This window comes from Mus caroli, unplaced genomic scaffold (genome assembly GCF_978045245.1).
Source record: "Mus caroli unplaced genomic scaffold, Mus_caroli_1 scaffold_11, whole genome shotgun sequence".
NCBI lineage: Eukaryota > Metazoa > Chordata > Mammalia > Rodentia > Muridae > Mus > Mus caroli.
Window position 1 is genome coordinate 109,661,696 of NW_028227266.1, and position 11,006 is coordinate 109,672,701.

The 11,006-nt window shown below is 47.6% G+C and overlaps 1 protein-coding gene across 2 annotated transcripts; it reads right to left on the bottom strand.

Moving 5' to 3' along the window:
- Positions 1–4,780: 4,780 nt before the first annotated feature.
- Positions 4,781–11,006, bottom strand: Rtp3 (receptor transporter protein 3). Of its 2 annotated transcripts, XM_085828079.1 has the most exons (3): positions 10,601–11,006; positions 9,872–10,090; positions 4,781–7,978 (listed from the first exon to the last, which is right to left on the bottom strand). In XM_085828079.1, exons 2-3 carry the CDS (start codon positions 10,036–10,038, stop codon positions 5,833–5,835), a joined length of 2,313 nt encoding a protein of 770 aa, XP_085684205.1. In that variant the 5' UTR covers positions 10,039–10,090; positions 10,601–11,006; the 3' UTR covers positions 4,781–5,832. The 2 variants fall into 2 exon arrangements, with proteins under 2 accessions (XP_085684205.1, XP_085684204.1); XM_085828078.1 differs by lacking the exon at positions 10,601–11,006 and having other exon boundaries at positions 9,872–10,178.

The window sequence follows — 11,006 nt, forward strand, 5'->3', positions numbered from 1 at the left end:
AGGGCATAGTACTGTTGTCTCAAAACTAAAAGCCGCACTGCACTAATTCTTGTTCTAATAAAGGTGACTTGTCTATTTAACACACATGCACCTATAATTAAAAGCAGAAGCAAAATCAAAAGGGGTATCATAAAGGTAGAAAGTAGGGTGGTCAAGAGTACAAGATAAGGGCCTTTCTACCGGAGTCTCAAGGTTTTCTGTGCAGAGACGTCTAATGTAGCAGGTCTTCTTCTCTTGAGTAGGCCTTCTGGAGCTGCTTTTTTGTTCGCTGTCTCACTCACTGGAGCACCTTGAGCCTAGAGAACAAAGGCTGGGAAAGCAGCATGTCAGCACTATGTACAGAGGCTATTTTTTTTTTTTTTTTTTGGTTTTTCGAGACAGGGTTTCTCTGTATAGCCCTGGCTGTCCTGGAACTCACTTTGTAGACCAGGCTAGCCTCGAACTCAGAAATCCGCCTGCCTCTGCCTCCCGAGTGCTGGGATTAAAGGCGTGCGCCACCACGCCCGGCTCAGAGGCTATTTTTACCAGTGGAGGGGGCCCCCTGTAGAGTAATTCATAAGGGGGTCAGTCTAAACTGTCCAGGGGTGTTTCTAACCCTGAAGAGTAAAGGGTAGGAGAGCTATTCAATCATTAGCGCCAGTCTCTGTTGTCAATTTGGTAAGGGTCTCTTAATGGTTTTATTTATTTTCTCTACCTGTCCTGAGCTTTGGGCCTGTATGCACAATGTAACTTCTAACCGATCTCTAATATCTTGGCCAGTCCCTGATTTACTTGGGCAACAAAGGCAGATCTATTACCTTGGGAAGATTTCTTTTAGGATCTTCAGTCCTGGTAGGAAAAGCTTTTATCCATCTTGAAACGGTATCTATAAACACTAATAAGTACTTGTTGCAATATCTAGCTGGCTTAATTTCTGTAAATTCTATCTCGTTATAGCACAGGCCTTGCAGCTTTTGACTATTTTTTCTGTCAAGTCAGAGAGTCCTGTAACATAGTAGTCAAAGGACCTAACCACACCTTTGAATTTCTTGGCCCCCAGGTGGGTCAAATACTGTCCAAACTTGATAGTGCTCAGGGGTGTATCTAAAGCTGGTCTCTCTGATGTCATAATAATCTTTAGGCTCCTTGACTGCCAGGATTATTGCTCCTTGGGCCACCTGTTTGGTGGTTAGATCTGCCATCTGATTTTCTTTAGCCATAGCATCTTAGGTTTTTCTCTGCAGATATCAACAGCCCTCTTTGTCTGTATATTGCTCCGTACAGTGGCAAAAGCATACCTGCTATCAGTGTAGACTTTCCTTTTGCCATTTATGGACCTTGTCTCAAAGTCACAAGTTCAGCTTTCTGGGCCGACGTCCCTTCAGGGAGGCTGCTGGCCTAGATCACTTGCTTTCTGTCTACCACCATACTGCTGTCCCCGCCTTCTGCTTACCTTTAACCTTGAGGCTGCTGTCGTCAGTGTACCAGCTCGAACCCTCAGGCCAAGGCTGATCTGATCTTTCATATCATTCCAGCGCAGTATGTGCAGTCTCACACAGTGGGACAGCAGGTGGAATGAAGCGAAGGTCACTCGTTCAGTCAACAAAAAGTTCTGATGTGTCACAGGAGCATTGGTAGTCATCCATCAGTCAGGGGGCTTTCAGATAATGCTTTCAAGAGCGTGGGATGCCATTACAGCTAGTTGCTGTCCCAGAGTGAGCTTATCAGCATCCTTGACAAGCAGATTATGGCAGTAATAGCTTACAGGCAAGAAAACCACCCGCTGGCAACAGGGTGTAACTTTTTGGATAGGTAAGCCACTGGCCTTTTTTAAAGTCTCAAAGTCTGAGCAAGGACTCCTCTGGCGACCCTTGATCTCTCTTCCACATAAAGAGTGAAAGGCTTGGTTAGGTCAGGCAAAGGCTGGCCATCAAGAGGGCCTTTTTAATTTTTTAAAGGCTTTCTGGCGATCCGGGATCCACAAAACACCTCCCCTTTCTTGGTTAGGGGGTACAACAGGCAGCTAAGGTCGCCAACCCAGGTGTCTAGAGTCTGTAGAAGTCAGCAGTACCCAAGAATTTTCTTACTTGCCTTGGCGTAGTTAGCCACTACTTCCCGTCTCGAAGGGTGTATCTCAAATAAGTACCTTCAGTCTGACACAGCTGAGCCTTTTTAGCTGAGGCTCGGTCTTCAGTTGCCCAGGTTTCCTGTCTAGATCCTGTCTTTTTCTTTCTCTCCTATCACTGTGGCCAAGATTCTAGTCAAATTTTTCTCTTGTCTATGATCCCTCCTGTTTTCTCTTTCTTCTGCCTCCCGCCTCTCTCTCTCACACACACACACTTTTTCTGCCTCTTTCACTAGATCGCCTAACTGTCTCCCTCTTTTCTCTGAAGCTTCTTTCTGATATCGGGGGCCAACTGCCTTATGAAGGCCAGCCAGGCCACTGAGGCCTTCTGGGCTTCCGAGGTAAGATTAAAGGGAGTGAACTGCCTGAAGGCTTCCATAAGTCTTTCAAGGAACATTGAGGGAGGTTCGATTGGCCCCTGCATTACCTCTTACCTTAGCCAAATTAGTGGGCCCATCTTGAGGCACCTTGGAGACCAGAGCCTGGCGTTAGATTTTCAAGCTCTCCTTACCTTCAGCCATGTCGCAGTCGCAACTGGGGCGAGTCAAAAGGAATCCCATGTCGATCTCATTTTGTAGCTGTGTAGACCTCCGTTGGCTTCCGGGCCATTTTTTTAGCCTCTAACAGAATTTTCTCTCGCTCTTCGGTTGTTAAGAGCATCTGCAACAGCTGTTGATAATCATCTCAAGTAGGCTGATGAGAAAACATAAGGAACTCTACCAACCCTGTGAGGCTTTGGGGATCCTGAGAAAGGGGGTGGTTAGTTTTCCAGTTATAAATACAAACAGAGGAAAATGACCAGTACTGAAGGGTTTAAAGTTTGGGCGGGTCCACCAGAGTCCGCCCGGACTCTGTGCTCTGCAGTTCCATGTACCCGCAGCGGTCCGCCTCTCGACACCCCGAGGGGTTTAGGGTTCCCTCGGCAGCTGGGGTTGAGGCTGTGGATAAGGGGAAGGTTGTGGACTAGGCCACTCAGGAGGCTTCATAGGGAGCCGAATTGGCTGGTGGCTGCGATTTGGGAGAAACCTTTAATTTCTCTTGTAACATAAGAGTACAACCACAATTTTGAGAAACAAAACCCAATTTTAACAGTGAAAACAATCTATTTTTTCTTTAAAAATGAACTCTAAAAACATTACTTGCTACAAATTTTGGCTGCCTGTTCCTGCACACAAACACAAGAAGGTGTAGTCGCCAATATTTCAAAAAGACACTACCCTAAATCTTATCTTTTATAAATCGGATTTCTAGGATAAGAATTACATAGAATATTACTCAATTTAGGCGTATCTTTAGAGACCTGTTCCCATGGATTGTCTCATGCTGCATGTTGTAGTTCTAAATTACTCTAACCCAGAGTTACCAGTTTTAAGTCAACTTTTTGTTACCAATGTTACAAATTTTTAATCATAACTAATAACTTATGAGCCACTAATCTATAACCAAGACATATAAAAACATATTTATACTTTTGAAACTATTTAGAAACAAAAATGAAATGGCCGCATACATTTGCTCATTTAAACCAACCAAAATTTTTAATTTTTCTAGCTGTAATTTCAAGAGAGGAGCACCTTGTCATCTGATGAATCTAATTATCACAAGCACAGAGATTTTTGTAGAACTTGAGAAGCTGCTGGTCCCTATAAGAGCAGCGTTTATAATGAGCTCCTAGCAGGGCTTCTCTAGCCACACTAGATTCCTAACTACAGGTGCAGGGCTCCAAAGACCAATTAAAACTGTTTATTTTATTTTATTTTTTACCAAATTATCTCCAGATAGTCGGAGAGTACTGTTTTTTTCAAAACCCATTCTCTCACATCTCAGGTGTAAACTATCTCTAGTCAGGGTATAAAGCACCTATGAGAATTACCTTTGCTTTTCTAGATTTTCACATAGCTCTAAACACATAAACAAAAACACATAAAACAGAAACCAACAGATCCAGACACATTCGACCCTTTCTTGTCCTCCACAAGCAGGCAAAAGAATTAGACGATTTTGGAGGGGGAAGCTTCCGCTTCAACAGAACTCGGTCCCTCTGACCGATCCGGAGACGGCCAGGCGTCCCTGGCTCTCCTTACCTCCCAGGGCGTCCCCCAGGGCCACAGCCTGTGGTCCTCCTAGCACGTCTGCCGACTACAGTCCTCCGGTCCTTACGGCCCAAAAGGACAGCTGCAAATACCGACCGCGCGCGCATTTCAGACCCCATCACCCCATCGTCTACAAACACTAGCATCCATTTCTACCTAGACGACCAAAACCAGAGAAGCACACTTGTTCCTCACTCTGCCAGGTGTAAAACCAAGGCACGAGGTGGGACTCGAACCCACGATCTCGCAACCCGAAAACCAAGACACAAATTCAATAAACTCAGATGGATCTGAACTCAGACTTCGCCATGCTTCAGAAACATAGGACAAGACACAAACAACCCAACACAACAAGCACATGTTCCAATGTTCGTTTCAGAAAACAGACACTCAAAACAGAGACACCGGCCGGCACACACACAAAAGGGGATCCCCATACCTCCAAGTCGGTTCTTGGGTGTGAGGGGTGGTCGCGTTTCCCGGCCAACGCACCAAATGAAAGACCCACAACGTGAGGACTCCCCCACGTTCTGACTCAGGAGAGGCGACACCCCAAAATCACCCACAAGAAACGGTCTTGCTGCAACTTGCAAGAGGATTTTTATTCGAGAGCGTTCTCGGGCCCATGGTCATACACCACGCAGGGGTAGAGGACCGTGGCGCCCCGAGTAGCTGAGTAAGGGGGTATTTAAAGGCAGAAACCACAACTCAAGGAAGTGGGGAGGGCGTTGTTGGAAAATACCAAAAATACCAGTTAAGAGTCACAAGGAAGTGTAAAGTCACAAGAGTCACAGAGAATACCTGGTAATTGTTTTGGTTAACTCTCAGTTTCTAAGAGCCCCTAACAATAGCACATTTGCATGGCAGTTTCCGGCATTGGTCAGGGTGACTTTCTTTGAATGAACACTTTGAACTCAGGAAGCAGGTAGGTGGAGGAAGGAATGTCGCTATCAAGGTATGATTAGCATACCTTGGAGCAATGAGTCACAAAGGTTACATTCCCAAGCCTCGACCTAAAGGCCTAGAATTTTGTTACTTCTTCAACTGTGAGATGGCAAACCTAGCCTAATCCAACCCCACGGGGTGTGTGTGTGTGTGTGGGGGGGGGGGTGTGGAAATCAAAGGAAAGAAAATGAATCATTTTTTTTAAAAGTTTGTTTATTGATGTATTTTAGAACATTTTGTTTGCACATATGCCTGCTTGACAGAAGAGAGCATCAGATGCCATTATAGATGATGTTGTGAGCCACCGTGTAGTTGTGGGGAATTGAACTCAGGATTTCTGGAGCAGCACCTGGTGCTCTTAACCGCTGAGCCATCTCTCCAGCCTGAGGAGGCTAACCATCTGAAGATGGAAAACTCAGCTGCTTTTAATGAGAGGCTGCTACCATTTCCACCAAATCCCCAAATATCTTCATTGCTCTTCTCCACAAAGGTCACATTGCTTAAACCGTGGCTTTTTATACTTTCCCCTTGCTCCAGTCCTGGTAGCCACCTCTGGACTCTACTGATTTTATTGACCTTTCACATAAAGGGGATTACGCAATGTGTGACTTTTTTGGGAAGTTGTAATTCTTTTTTGTTTACCCACTCAAGAGTTTTTGGTTTTTGTTTTCAAGGCTCATATATTGTATTTTATAATAAATACCACAGCAATAAGAACAAGATTAGAAAGGCCAAGCAACACAGTGGACTCTGTGACATGCAATTACAGGCGGCCTCACAGCATGAGGCCCTGAAGATCTCACAGCAGCCCCCACAGCCCCCGCAGCAGGCCCCGCAGCAGGAAGACTGGCTTTGCGGGTGGTTATGACTGCTTCTTTCTACTTGGCAAGTAGTGTTTTCTGGTAGTCTCCATGAAGAGGAAATAGGCACAATAACTGAGGAGGAGGTGGGTGGGACATAGGAGGAAGTGGGTGGGACATAGGAGGAAGTGGGTGGGACGTATAAAGGGGATGAGAGCAATGCCTTTGGGGTCTTGGATCTGGTGTTCTTTGCTACATCTGCTGCTCTGCTGCTGTCGATGAGAGTGGGAGAAGGCATTTGAATGACACATCTAGGGGCAGGTGGGCTTACTACTGGCAGCTGTTGTATTGTCAGTCTTGGAGTAGTTGATGGTTTTGAGGTACAGCTAACCTTGGGGTCATTTTTGGTAGGGTTACTGGTTTGGGGGTTCACTTTTGATACTTGGAGCATCTCCACTTTAGAGGAGGGCTGTGAGGAGGAAATGTTGCTACAGGTGGCAGTGACCTTGGGCTCCCTGGCTGACTTCGAGGAGGTAGGAGATAATGGGGGTGCTGGTGGTTTTGAGATGCAGCTAACTTTGGGGTCATTTTTGGTAGGGTTACTGGCTTGAGGGTTCACTTTTGATACTTGGAGCATCTCCACTTTAGAGGAGGGCTGTGAGGAGGAAATGTTGCTACAGGTGGCAGTGACCTTAGGCTCCCTGGCTGACTTTAAGGAGGTAGGAGATAATGGGGGTGCTGGTGGTTTTGAGATGCAGCTAACTTTGGGGTCATTTTTGGTAGGGTTACTGGTTTGGGGGTTCACTTTTGATACTTGGAGCATCTCCACTTTAGAGGAGGGCTGTGAGGAGGAAATGTTGCTACAGGTGGCAGTGACCTTGGGCTCTCTGGCTGACTTTAAGGAGGTAGGAGATAATGGGGGTGCTGGTGGTTTTGAGATGCAGCTAACTTTGGGGTCATTTTTGGTAGGGTTACTGGCTTGAGGGTTCACTTTTGATACTTGGAGCATCTCCACTTTAGAGGAGGGCTGTGAGGAGGAAATGTTGCTACAGGTGGCAGTGACCTTAGGCTCCCTGGCTGACTTTAAGGAGGTAGGAGATAATGGGGGTGCTGGTGGTTTTGAGATGCAGCTAACTTTGGGGTCATTTTTGGTAGGGTTACTGGTTTGGGGGTTCACTTTTGATACTTGGAGCATCTCCACTTTAGAGGAGGGCTGTGAGGAGGAAATGTTGCTACAGGTGGCAGTGACCTTGGGCTCTCTGGCTGACTTTAAGGAGGTAGGAGATAATGGGGGTGCTGGTGGTTTTGAGATGCAGCTAACTTTGGGGTCATTTTTGGTAGGGTTACTGGCTTGAGGGTTCACTTTTGATACTTGGAGCATCTCCACTTTAGAGGAGGGCTGTGAGGAGGAAATGTTGCTACAGGTGGCAGTGACCTTAGGCTCCCTGGCTGACTTTAAGGAGGTAGGAGATAATGGGGGTGCTGGTGGTTTTGAGATGCAGCTAACTTTGGGGTCATTTTTGGTAGGGTTACTGGTTTGGGGGTTCACTTTTGATACTTGGAGCATCTCCACTTTAGAGGAGGGCTGTGAGGAGGAAATGTTGCTACAGGTGGCAGTGACCTTGGGCTCCCTGGCAGACTTCGAGGAGGTAGGAGATAATGGGGGTGCTGGTGGTTTTGAGGCTTGGCCTAAGTCATTCTGAGCACAAAAGCCCAGGAGACAGGCCTCACAGTTGCCGCTGTCATGTGGTCCTTCAAGACTGGTGTCCCCTAGCAAAGGAATCTCACCCATTTGCTTAAACCCTTCTTTATAGCACTTCTTCAGAATTTGGAAGAGCAGGTTGTTCAAGATCCTAGAGATGTTGTCCCAAGTGAACTCTGGAGTTGCAAATGGAGGCTCGGGGCACCGATTACATCTCTGAGCAAAGGCCCTCATCTTCACCCGCCCCTTGACCTTCTTCTCACACCACCGCATGTGGAAGACTACCAGGACTCGGCCAGACGCCCAACTTCGAGAGCAGGAAGGACAGTGGAACCTGTCAAGGAGAGGGCCAGAGTTTCAGCTGAGCTGTGGGCAGGTGCCAGAGGGCGAAGGAGTTTCTCACGAACGGTGAGAGAAGCAAATGACCCCTCTTTCTCATCTCCACTGTATCACCAACATGCCCTGGGACCATCACCAGGTACTTACTGTGCAAACAGCACACAAACCATCGGACTCAGAAGGAACCTAGGGCATTTGCTAAGTCCAGTGTGTGCATTTCAGAGGCAAACTACACACTGGGAACGCATCATGCCCAGGACTTGGGGCTTAAGAGTTAGGACTGGGGCTCTGGTCACTGGGCCCCAAGCCACTGTTTCATCAGATACTGAGGTAAATGTATTCAAGGCTATACATGCAACAGCCCCCAATACTATATATTATATATAAATCTATATAGCCCCCCTGTGCTAAAATCAACAAGTGGATAGAAATGGGTGCAGGGTAACTGACAGAACAGACCAATAGAGAGTTGCAATCTCCTGCCTACAGAGACAGTTTGCCTGCTTTTGTTTGTCTTGGGGGTGTGTGTGGGGGGTGAGGTGTGAGGTATAGGGGTTGGGGCTGTGGGGGGTGGGGCTTCCATGATCTGTAGGATCCCCAGAGATCATGGCTTCCAGCTCTCTCTTCTTGTGTGGTCCCCCTCCCCCAACTCGTTCTTTTTCTTACATGCACTAGAGAATTTTACATCATTTCTGAATGCTTGCCTTCAACAAGGTGCAGGATGACACCCTGTCTCAGGAGAGCAGGTATTTTTTCTGATACCTGTTGGAAACAGTGAAGAAAGACTGGAAGAAGCCTGTGCTTGCTGGAACAATTGTGCAAAGCCAGAACACTGCAGTGTGGCGTAGACATTTATTGCTCATCAAATAATTCATGAACTCCCTCTCGATTCAGTGATGTTGGGGCCACAGGACCTGCTAGCCAATGAGACTTGAGTAGCAGTGAGATCTTCTCAAGGCTACGAGATTTCTCTTTCTCTGCTTAGGTGACCTTGGGAGCCATTGTTTAGCTAAATCCTGGGATTTTTTTGTTTTTCTTAGCAGTGGATCCTAACTTTGCTTGAGACAGGGGCATCTGCAGTCTGAGATGAGGAATTGGGGGAGGTTGGGCAGACTAGCTCCTAGGCTAGTTCTAGGCACAGAACCTAGGACCTCGCACATGTTAAGTAAAGGTACCACTGAGCCACAGTCCCAGGGCCCTTTTTTACTATGTTTTGATCCTAGGCTGCCATCTTAGGGCAAATGTGGCAAAAAACTGAGAGGAGATGCTGAGAAGCTAGCTCTGAGCCCCATGAAAGGCACTAATTGGGAGTTACCCTCACTCAGTTTTTCATACAGGCCTGAGCTGTCCCCAGCAGCCAACCACAGATGGGGCCTAGTCTCAGCACTCCAGTTCCGCTGTCCCAAGTGCCAGTCCTGAGTCCCAAGTTCTCAAATAAGCCAACTGAGGCTTTGTTCTGGAGTCTCCCAAGACATCTCTTGGCTGAGAACGGTCCAGTCCCCTCACAGATAGCAGCAGGCGTGACAGATCCCGAGACTCTACCCTCTATACTTTCCTACCTCTATCCCTGGGCCTTGGGGCACCCTCTTTCTCTCCTGGAAAAGAAAGTGTAAAACGTTGGCTGGCCTTTGAAAGTCCCCATGAGTAAATGAGCCCCCCATTCTTCCCTCCTTTTTCCACAGTGTCTCACATCCTAGCCTGGATTCTTAGAATCTATGCCTGTCACCGTTTTAAGGTCACAGTCATGGGGGAGGGGAAATCCCAGTCCCTAATGAAGCTGGAATTCCTTCCTGTGTCCTTCAGTGTGCAAGCATGGACAGCTGAGAAGAGGAACCAGTCAGAAAGAAGCAAGAATCTTCTGGCATGGGTACCATCGTACCTCCCTTACCTAGCAAAGGTCTTTTGCTGGTATTGCATCCATCTTGGCTTCAGAACATTGGGAAGAAGGTTCTTGTCTGGTATGAGGGTCCATTTGTGCCAGGGTTTCACCTCTTGCATCAGCTCCTGGAACACATGTTGCCATTGCCCTATGTCTCCTATGTCTTCTTCCATCATGGCTACAGTGCTGGGTCCAGGCTGGGGCAGGGTCTTCTAGGTCCAGAAAGACCTGTGGCAAGAGGGGAATTGTTCACTCAGACAGCAAGGCTTCAGGCTGGTAGTCCCTCTGAAGACCTGAATTGGGACTGTAGTTCAGATCCTTCTGTCCCAGGGACAAAGGTCAGTTGAGTCTGTTCCCAAGTTCAGAGGACAGCAGTGACAACCACAAGAAATCAAAAAACTCCAAGCTTTGGTTTTTAAGGTCTCAATACACTAGTGAGGGAGAAAGTGCTGGAGTCCAAAGCAGGGATGAGCGGCCTCTGGCAGAGTCTCTGAAAGGGCTGGAGGCTACTCTTGCCTTTTCTGGTTCTAACATTTGGAAATCTTCATCTTTTGTGCTGCTGAGCTCCTACTTGAGGCAAAAGAGGCCTCCCTGGGAGTCCCACACTCTGGGAAGTCCTCAGTCACACCTAGTATCTCAGGAGGATGGGGGGTGATCTGTAGACATCCAGCTGTTCCCGAGCCCACCAACCACAGCCTGAGCCCGGAGGTCTCTGGCCCAACCAAATTTTCCACTTACCAGAAATCGAAGCTGGTGCAGCCAGTGTTTGCCTGGGAGATTAGGTGATGTGTCCCTAGATGAGTGGAAGGCTGCTGGTCCAAGACCAACAGGGACCCATTGCCTTCCTCCACAAGAAGGTCGGCTCACTACCACCCTAAACCGAGGAAGGCAGAGAGGAGCACAGTTGGATCAGGCAGTACCCTATTTAAGGCAGACAAGATTGGGAGTGTCTACACCCCTAGACTCCATCCACAGATAGGGTGGGTCTTCCTATCAACTGATTGCCCTGGCTGCTTCCCAAACTGGACGCTCCGCAGCCTGGAAGAAAAGAAGGAAACAGGGGGGAGGGGCTTCCTGTGATGTTTGGAAACTGAATTTCTCCAGGCTTCTCCCGACCGCCTCCACCCTATGTCACAGCTTTATG

Excerpts from the sequence above, each read along its gene's own strand:
- Rtp3 (XM_085828079.1), bottom strand. The coding sequence starts at position 10,038 with ATGATGGAAGAAGACATAGGAGACATAGGGCAATGGCAACATGTGTTC. Across the intron at positions 7,979-9,871 it reads CAGCAAAAGACCTTTGCTAG|GTTCCACTGTCCTTCCTGCT; the intron begins GTAAGGGAGGTA and ends TCTCCTTGACAG.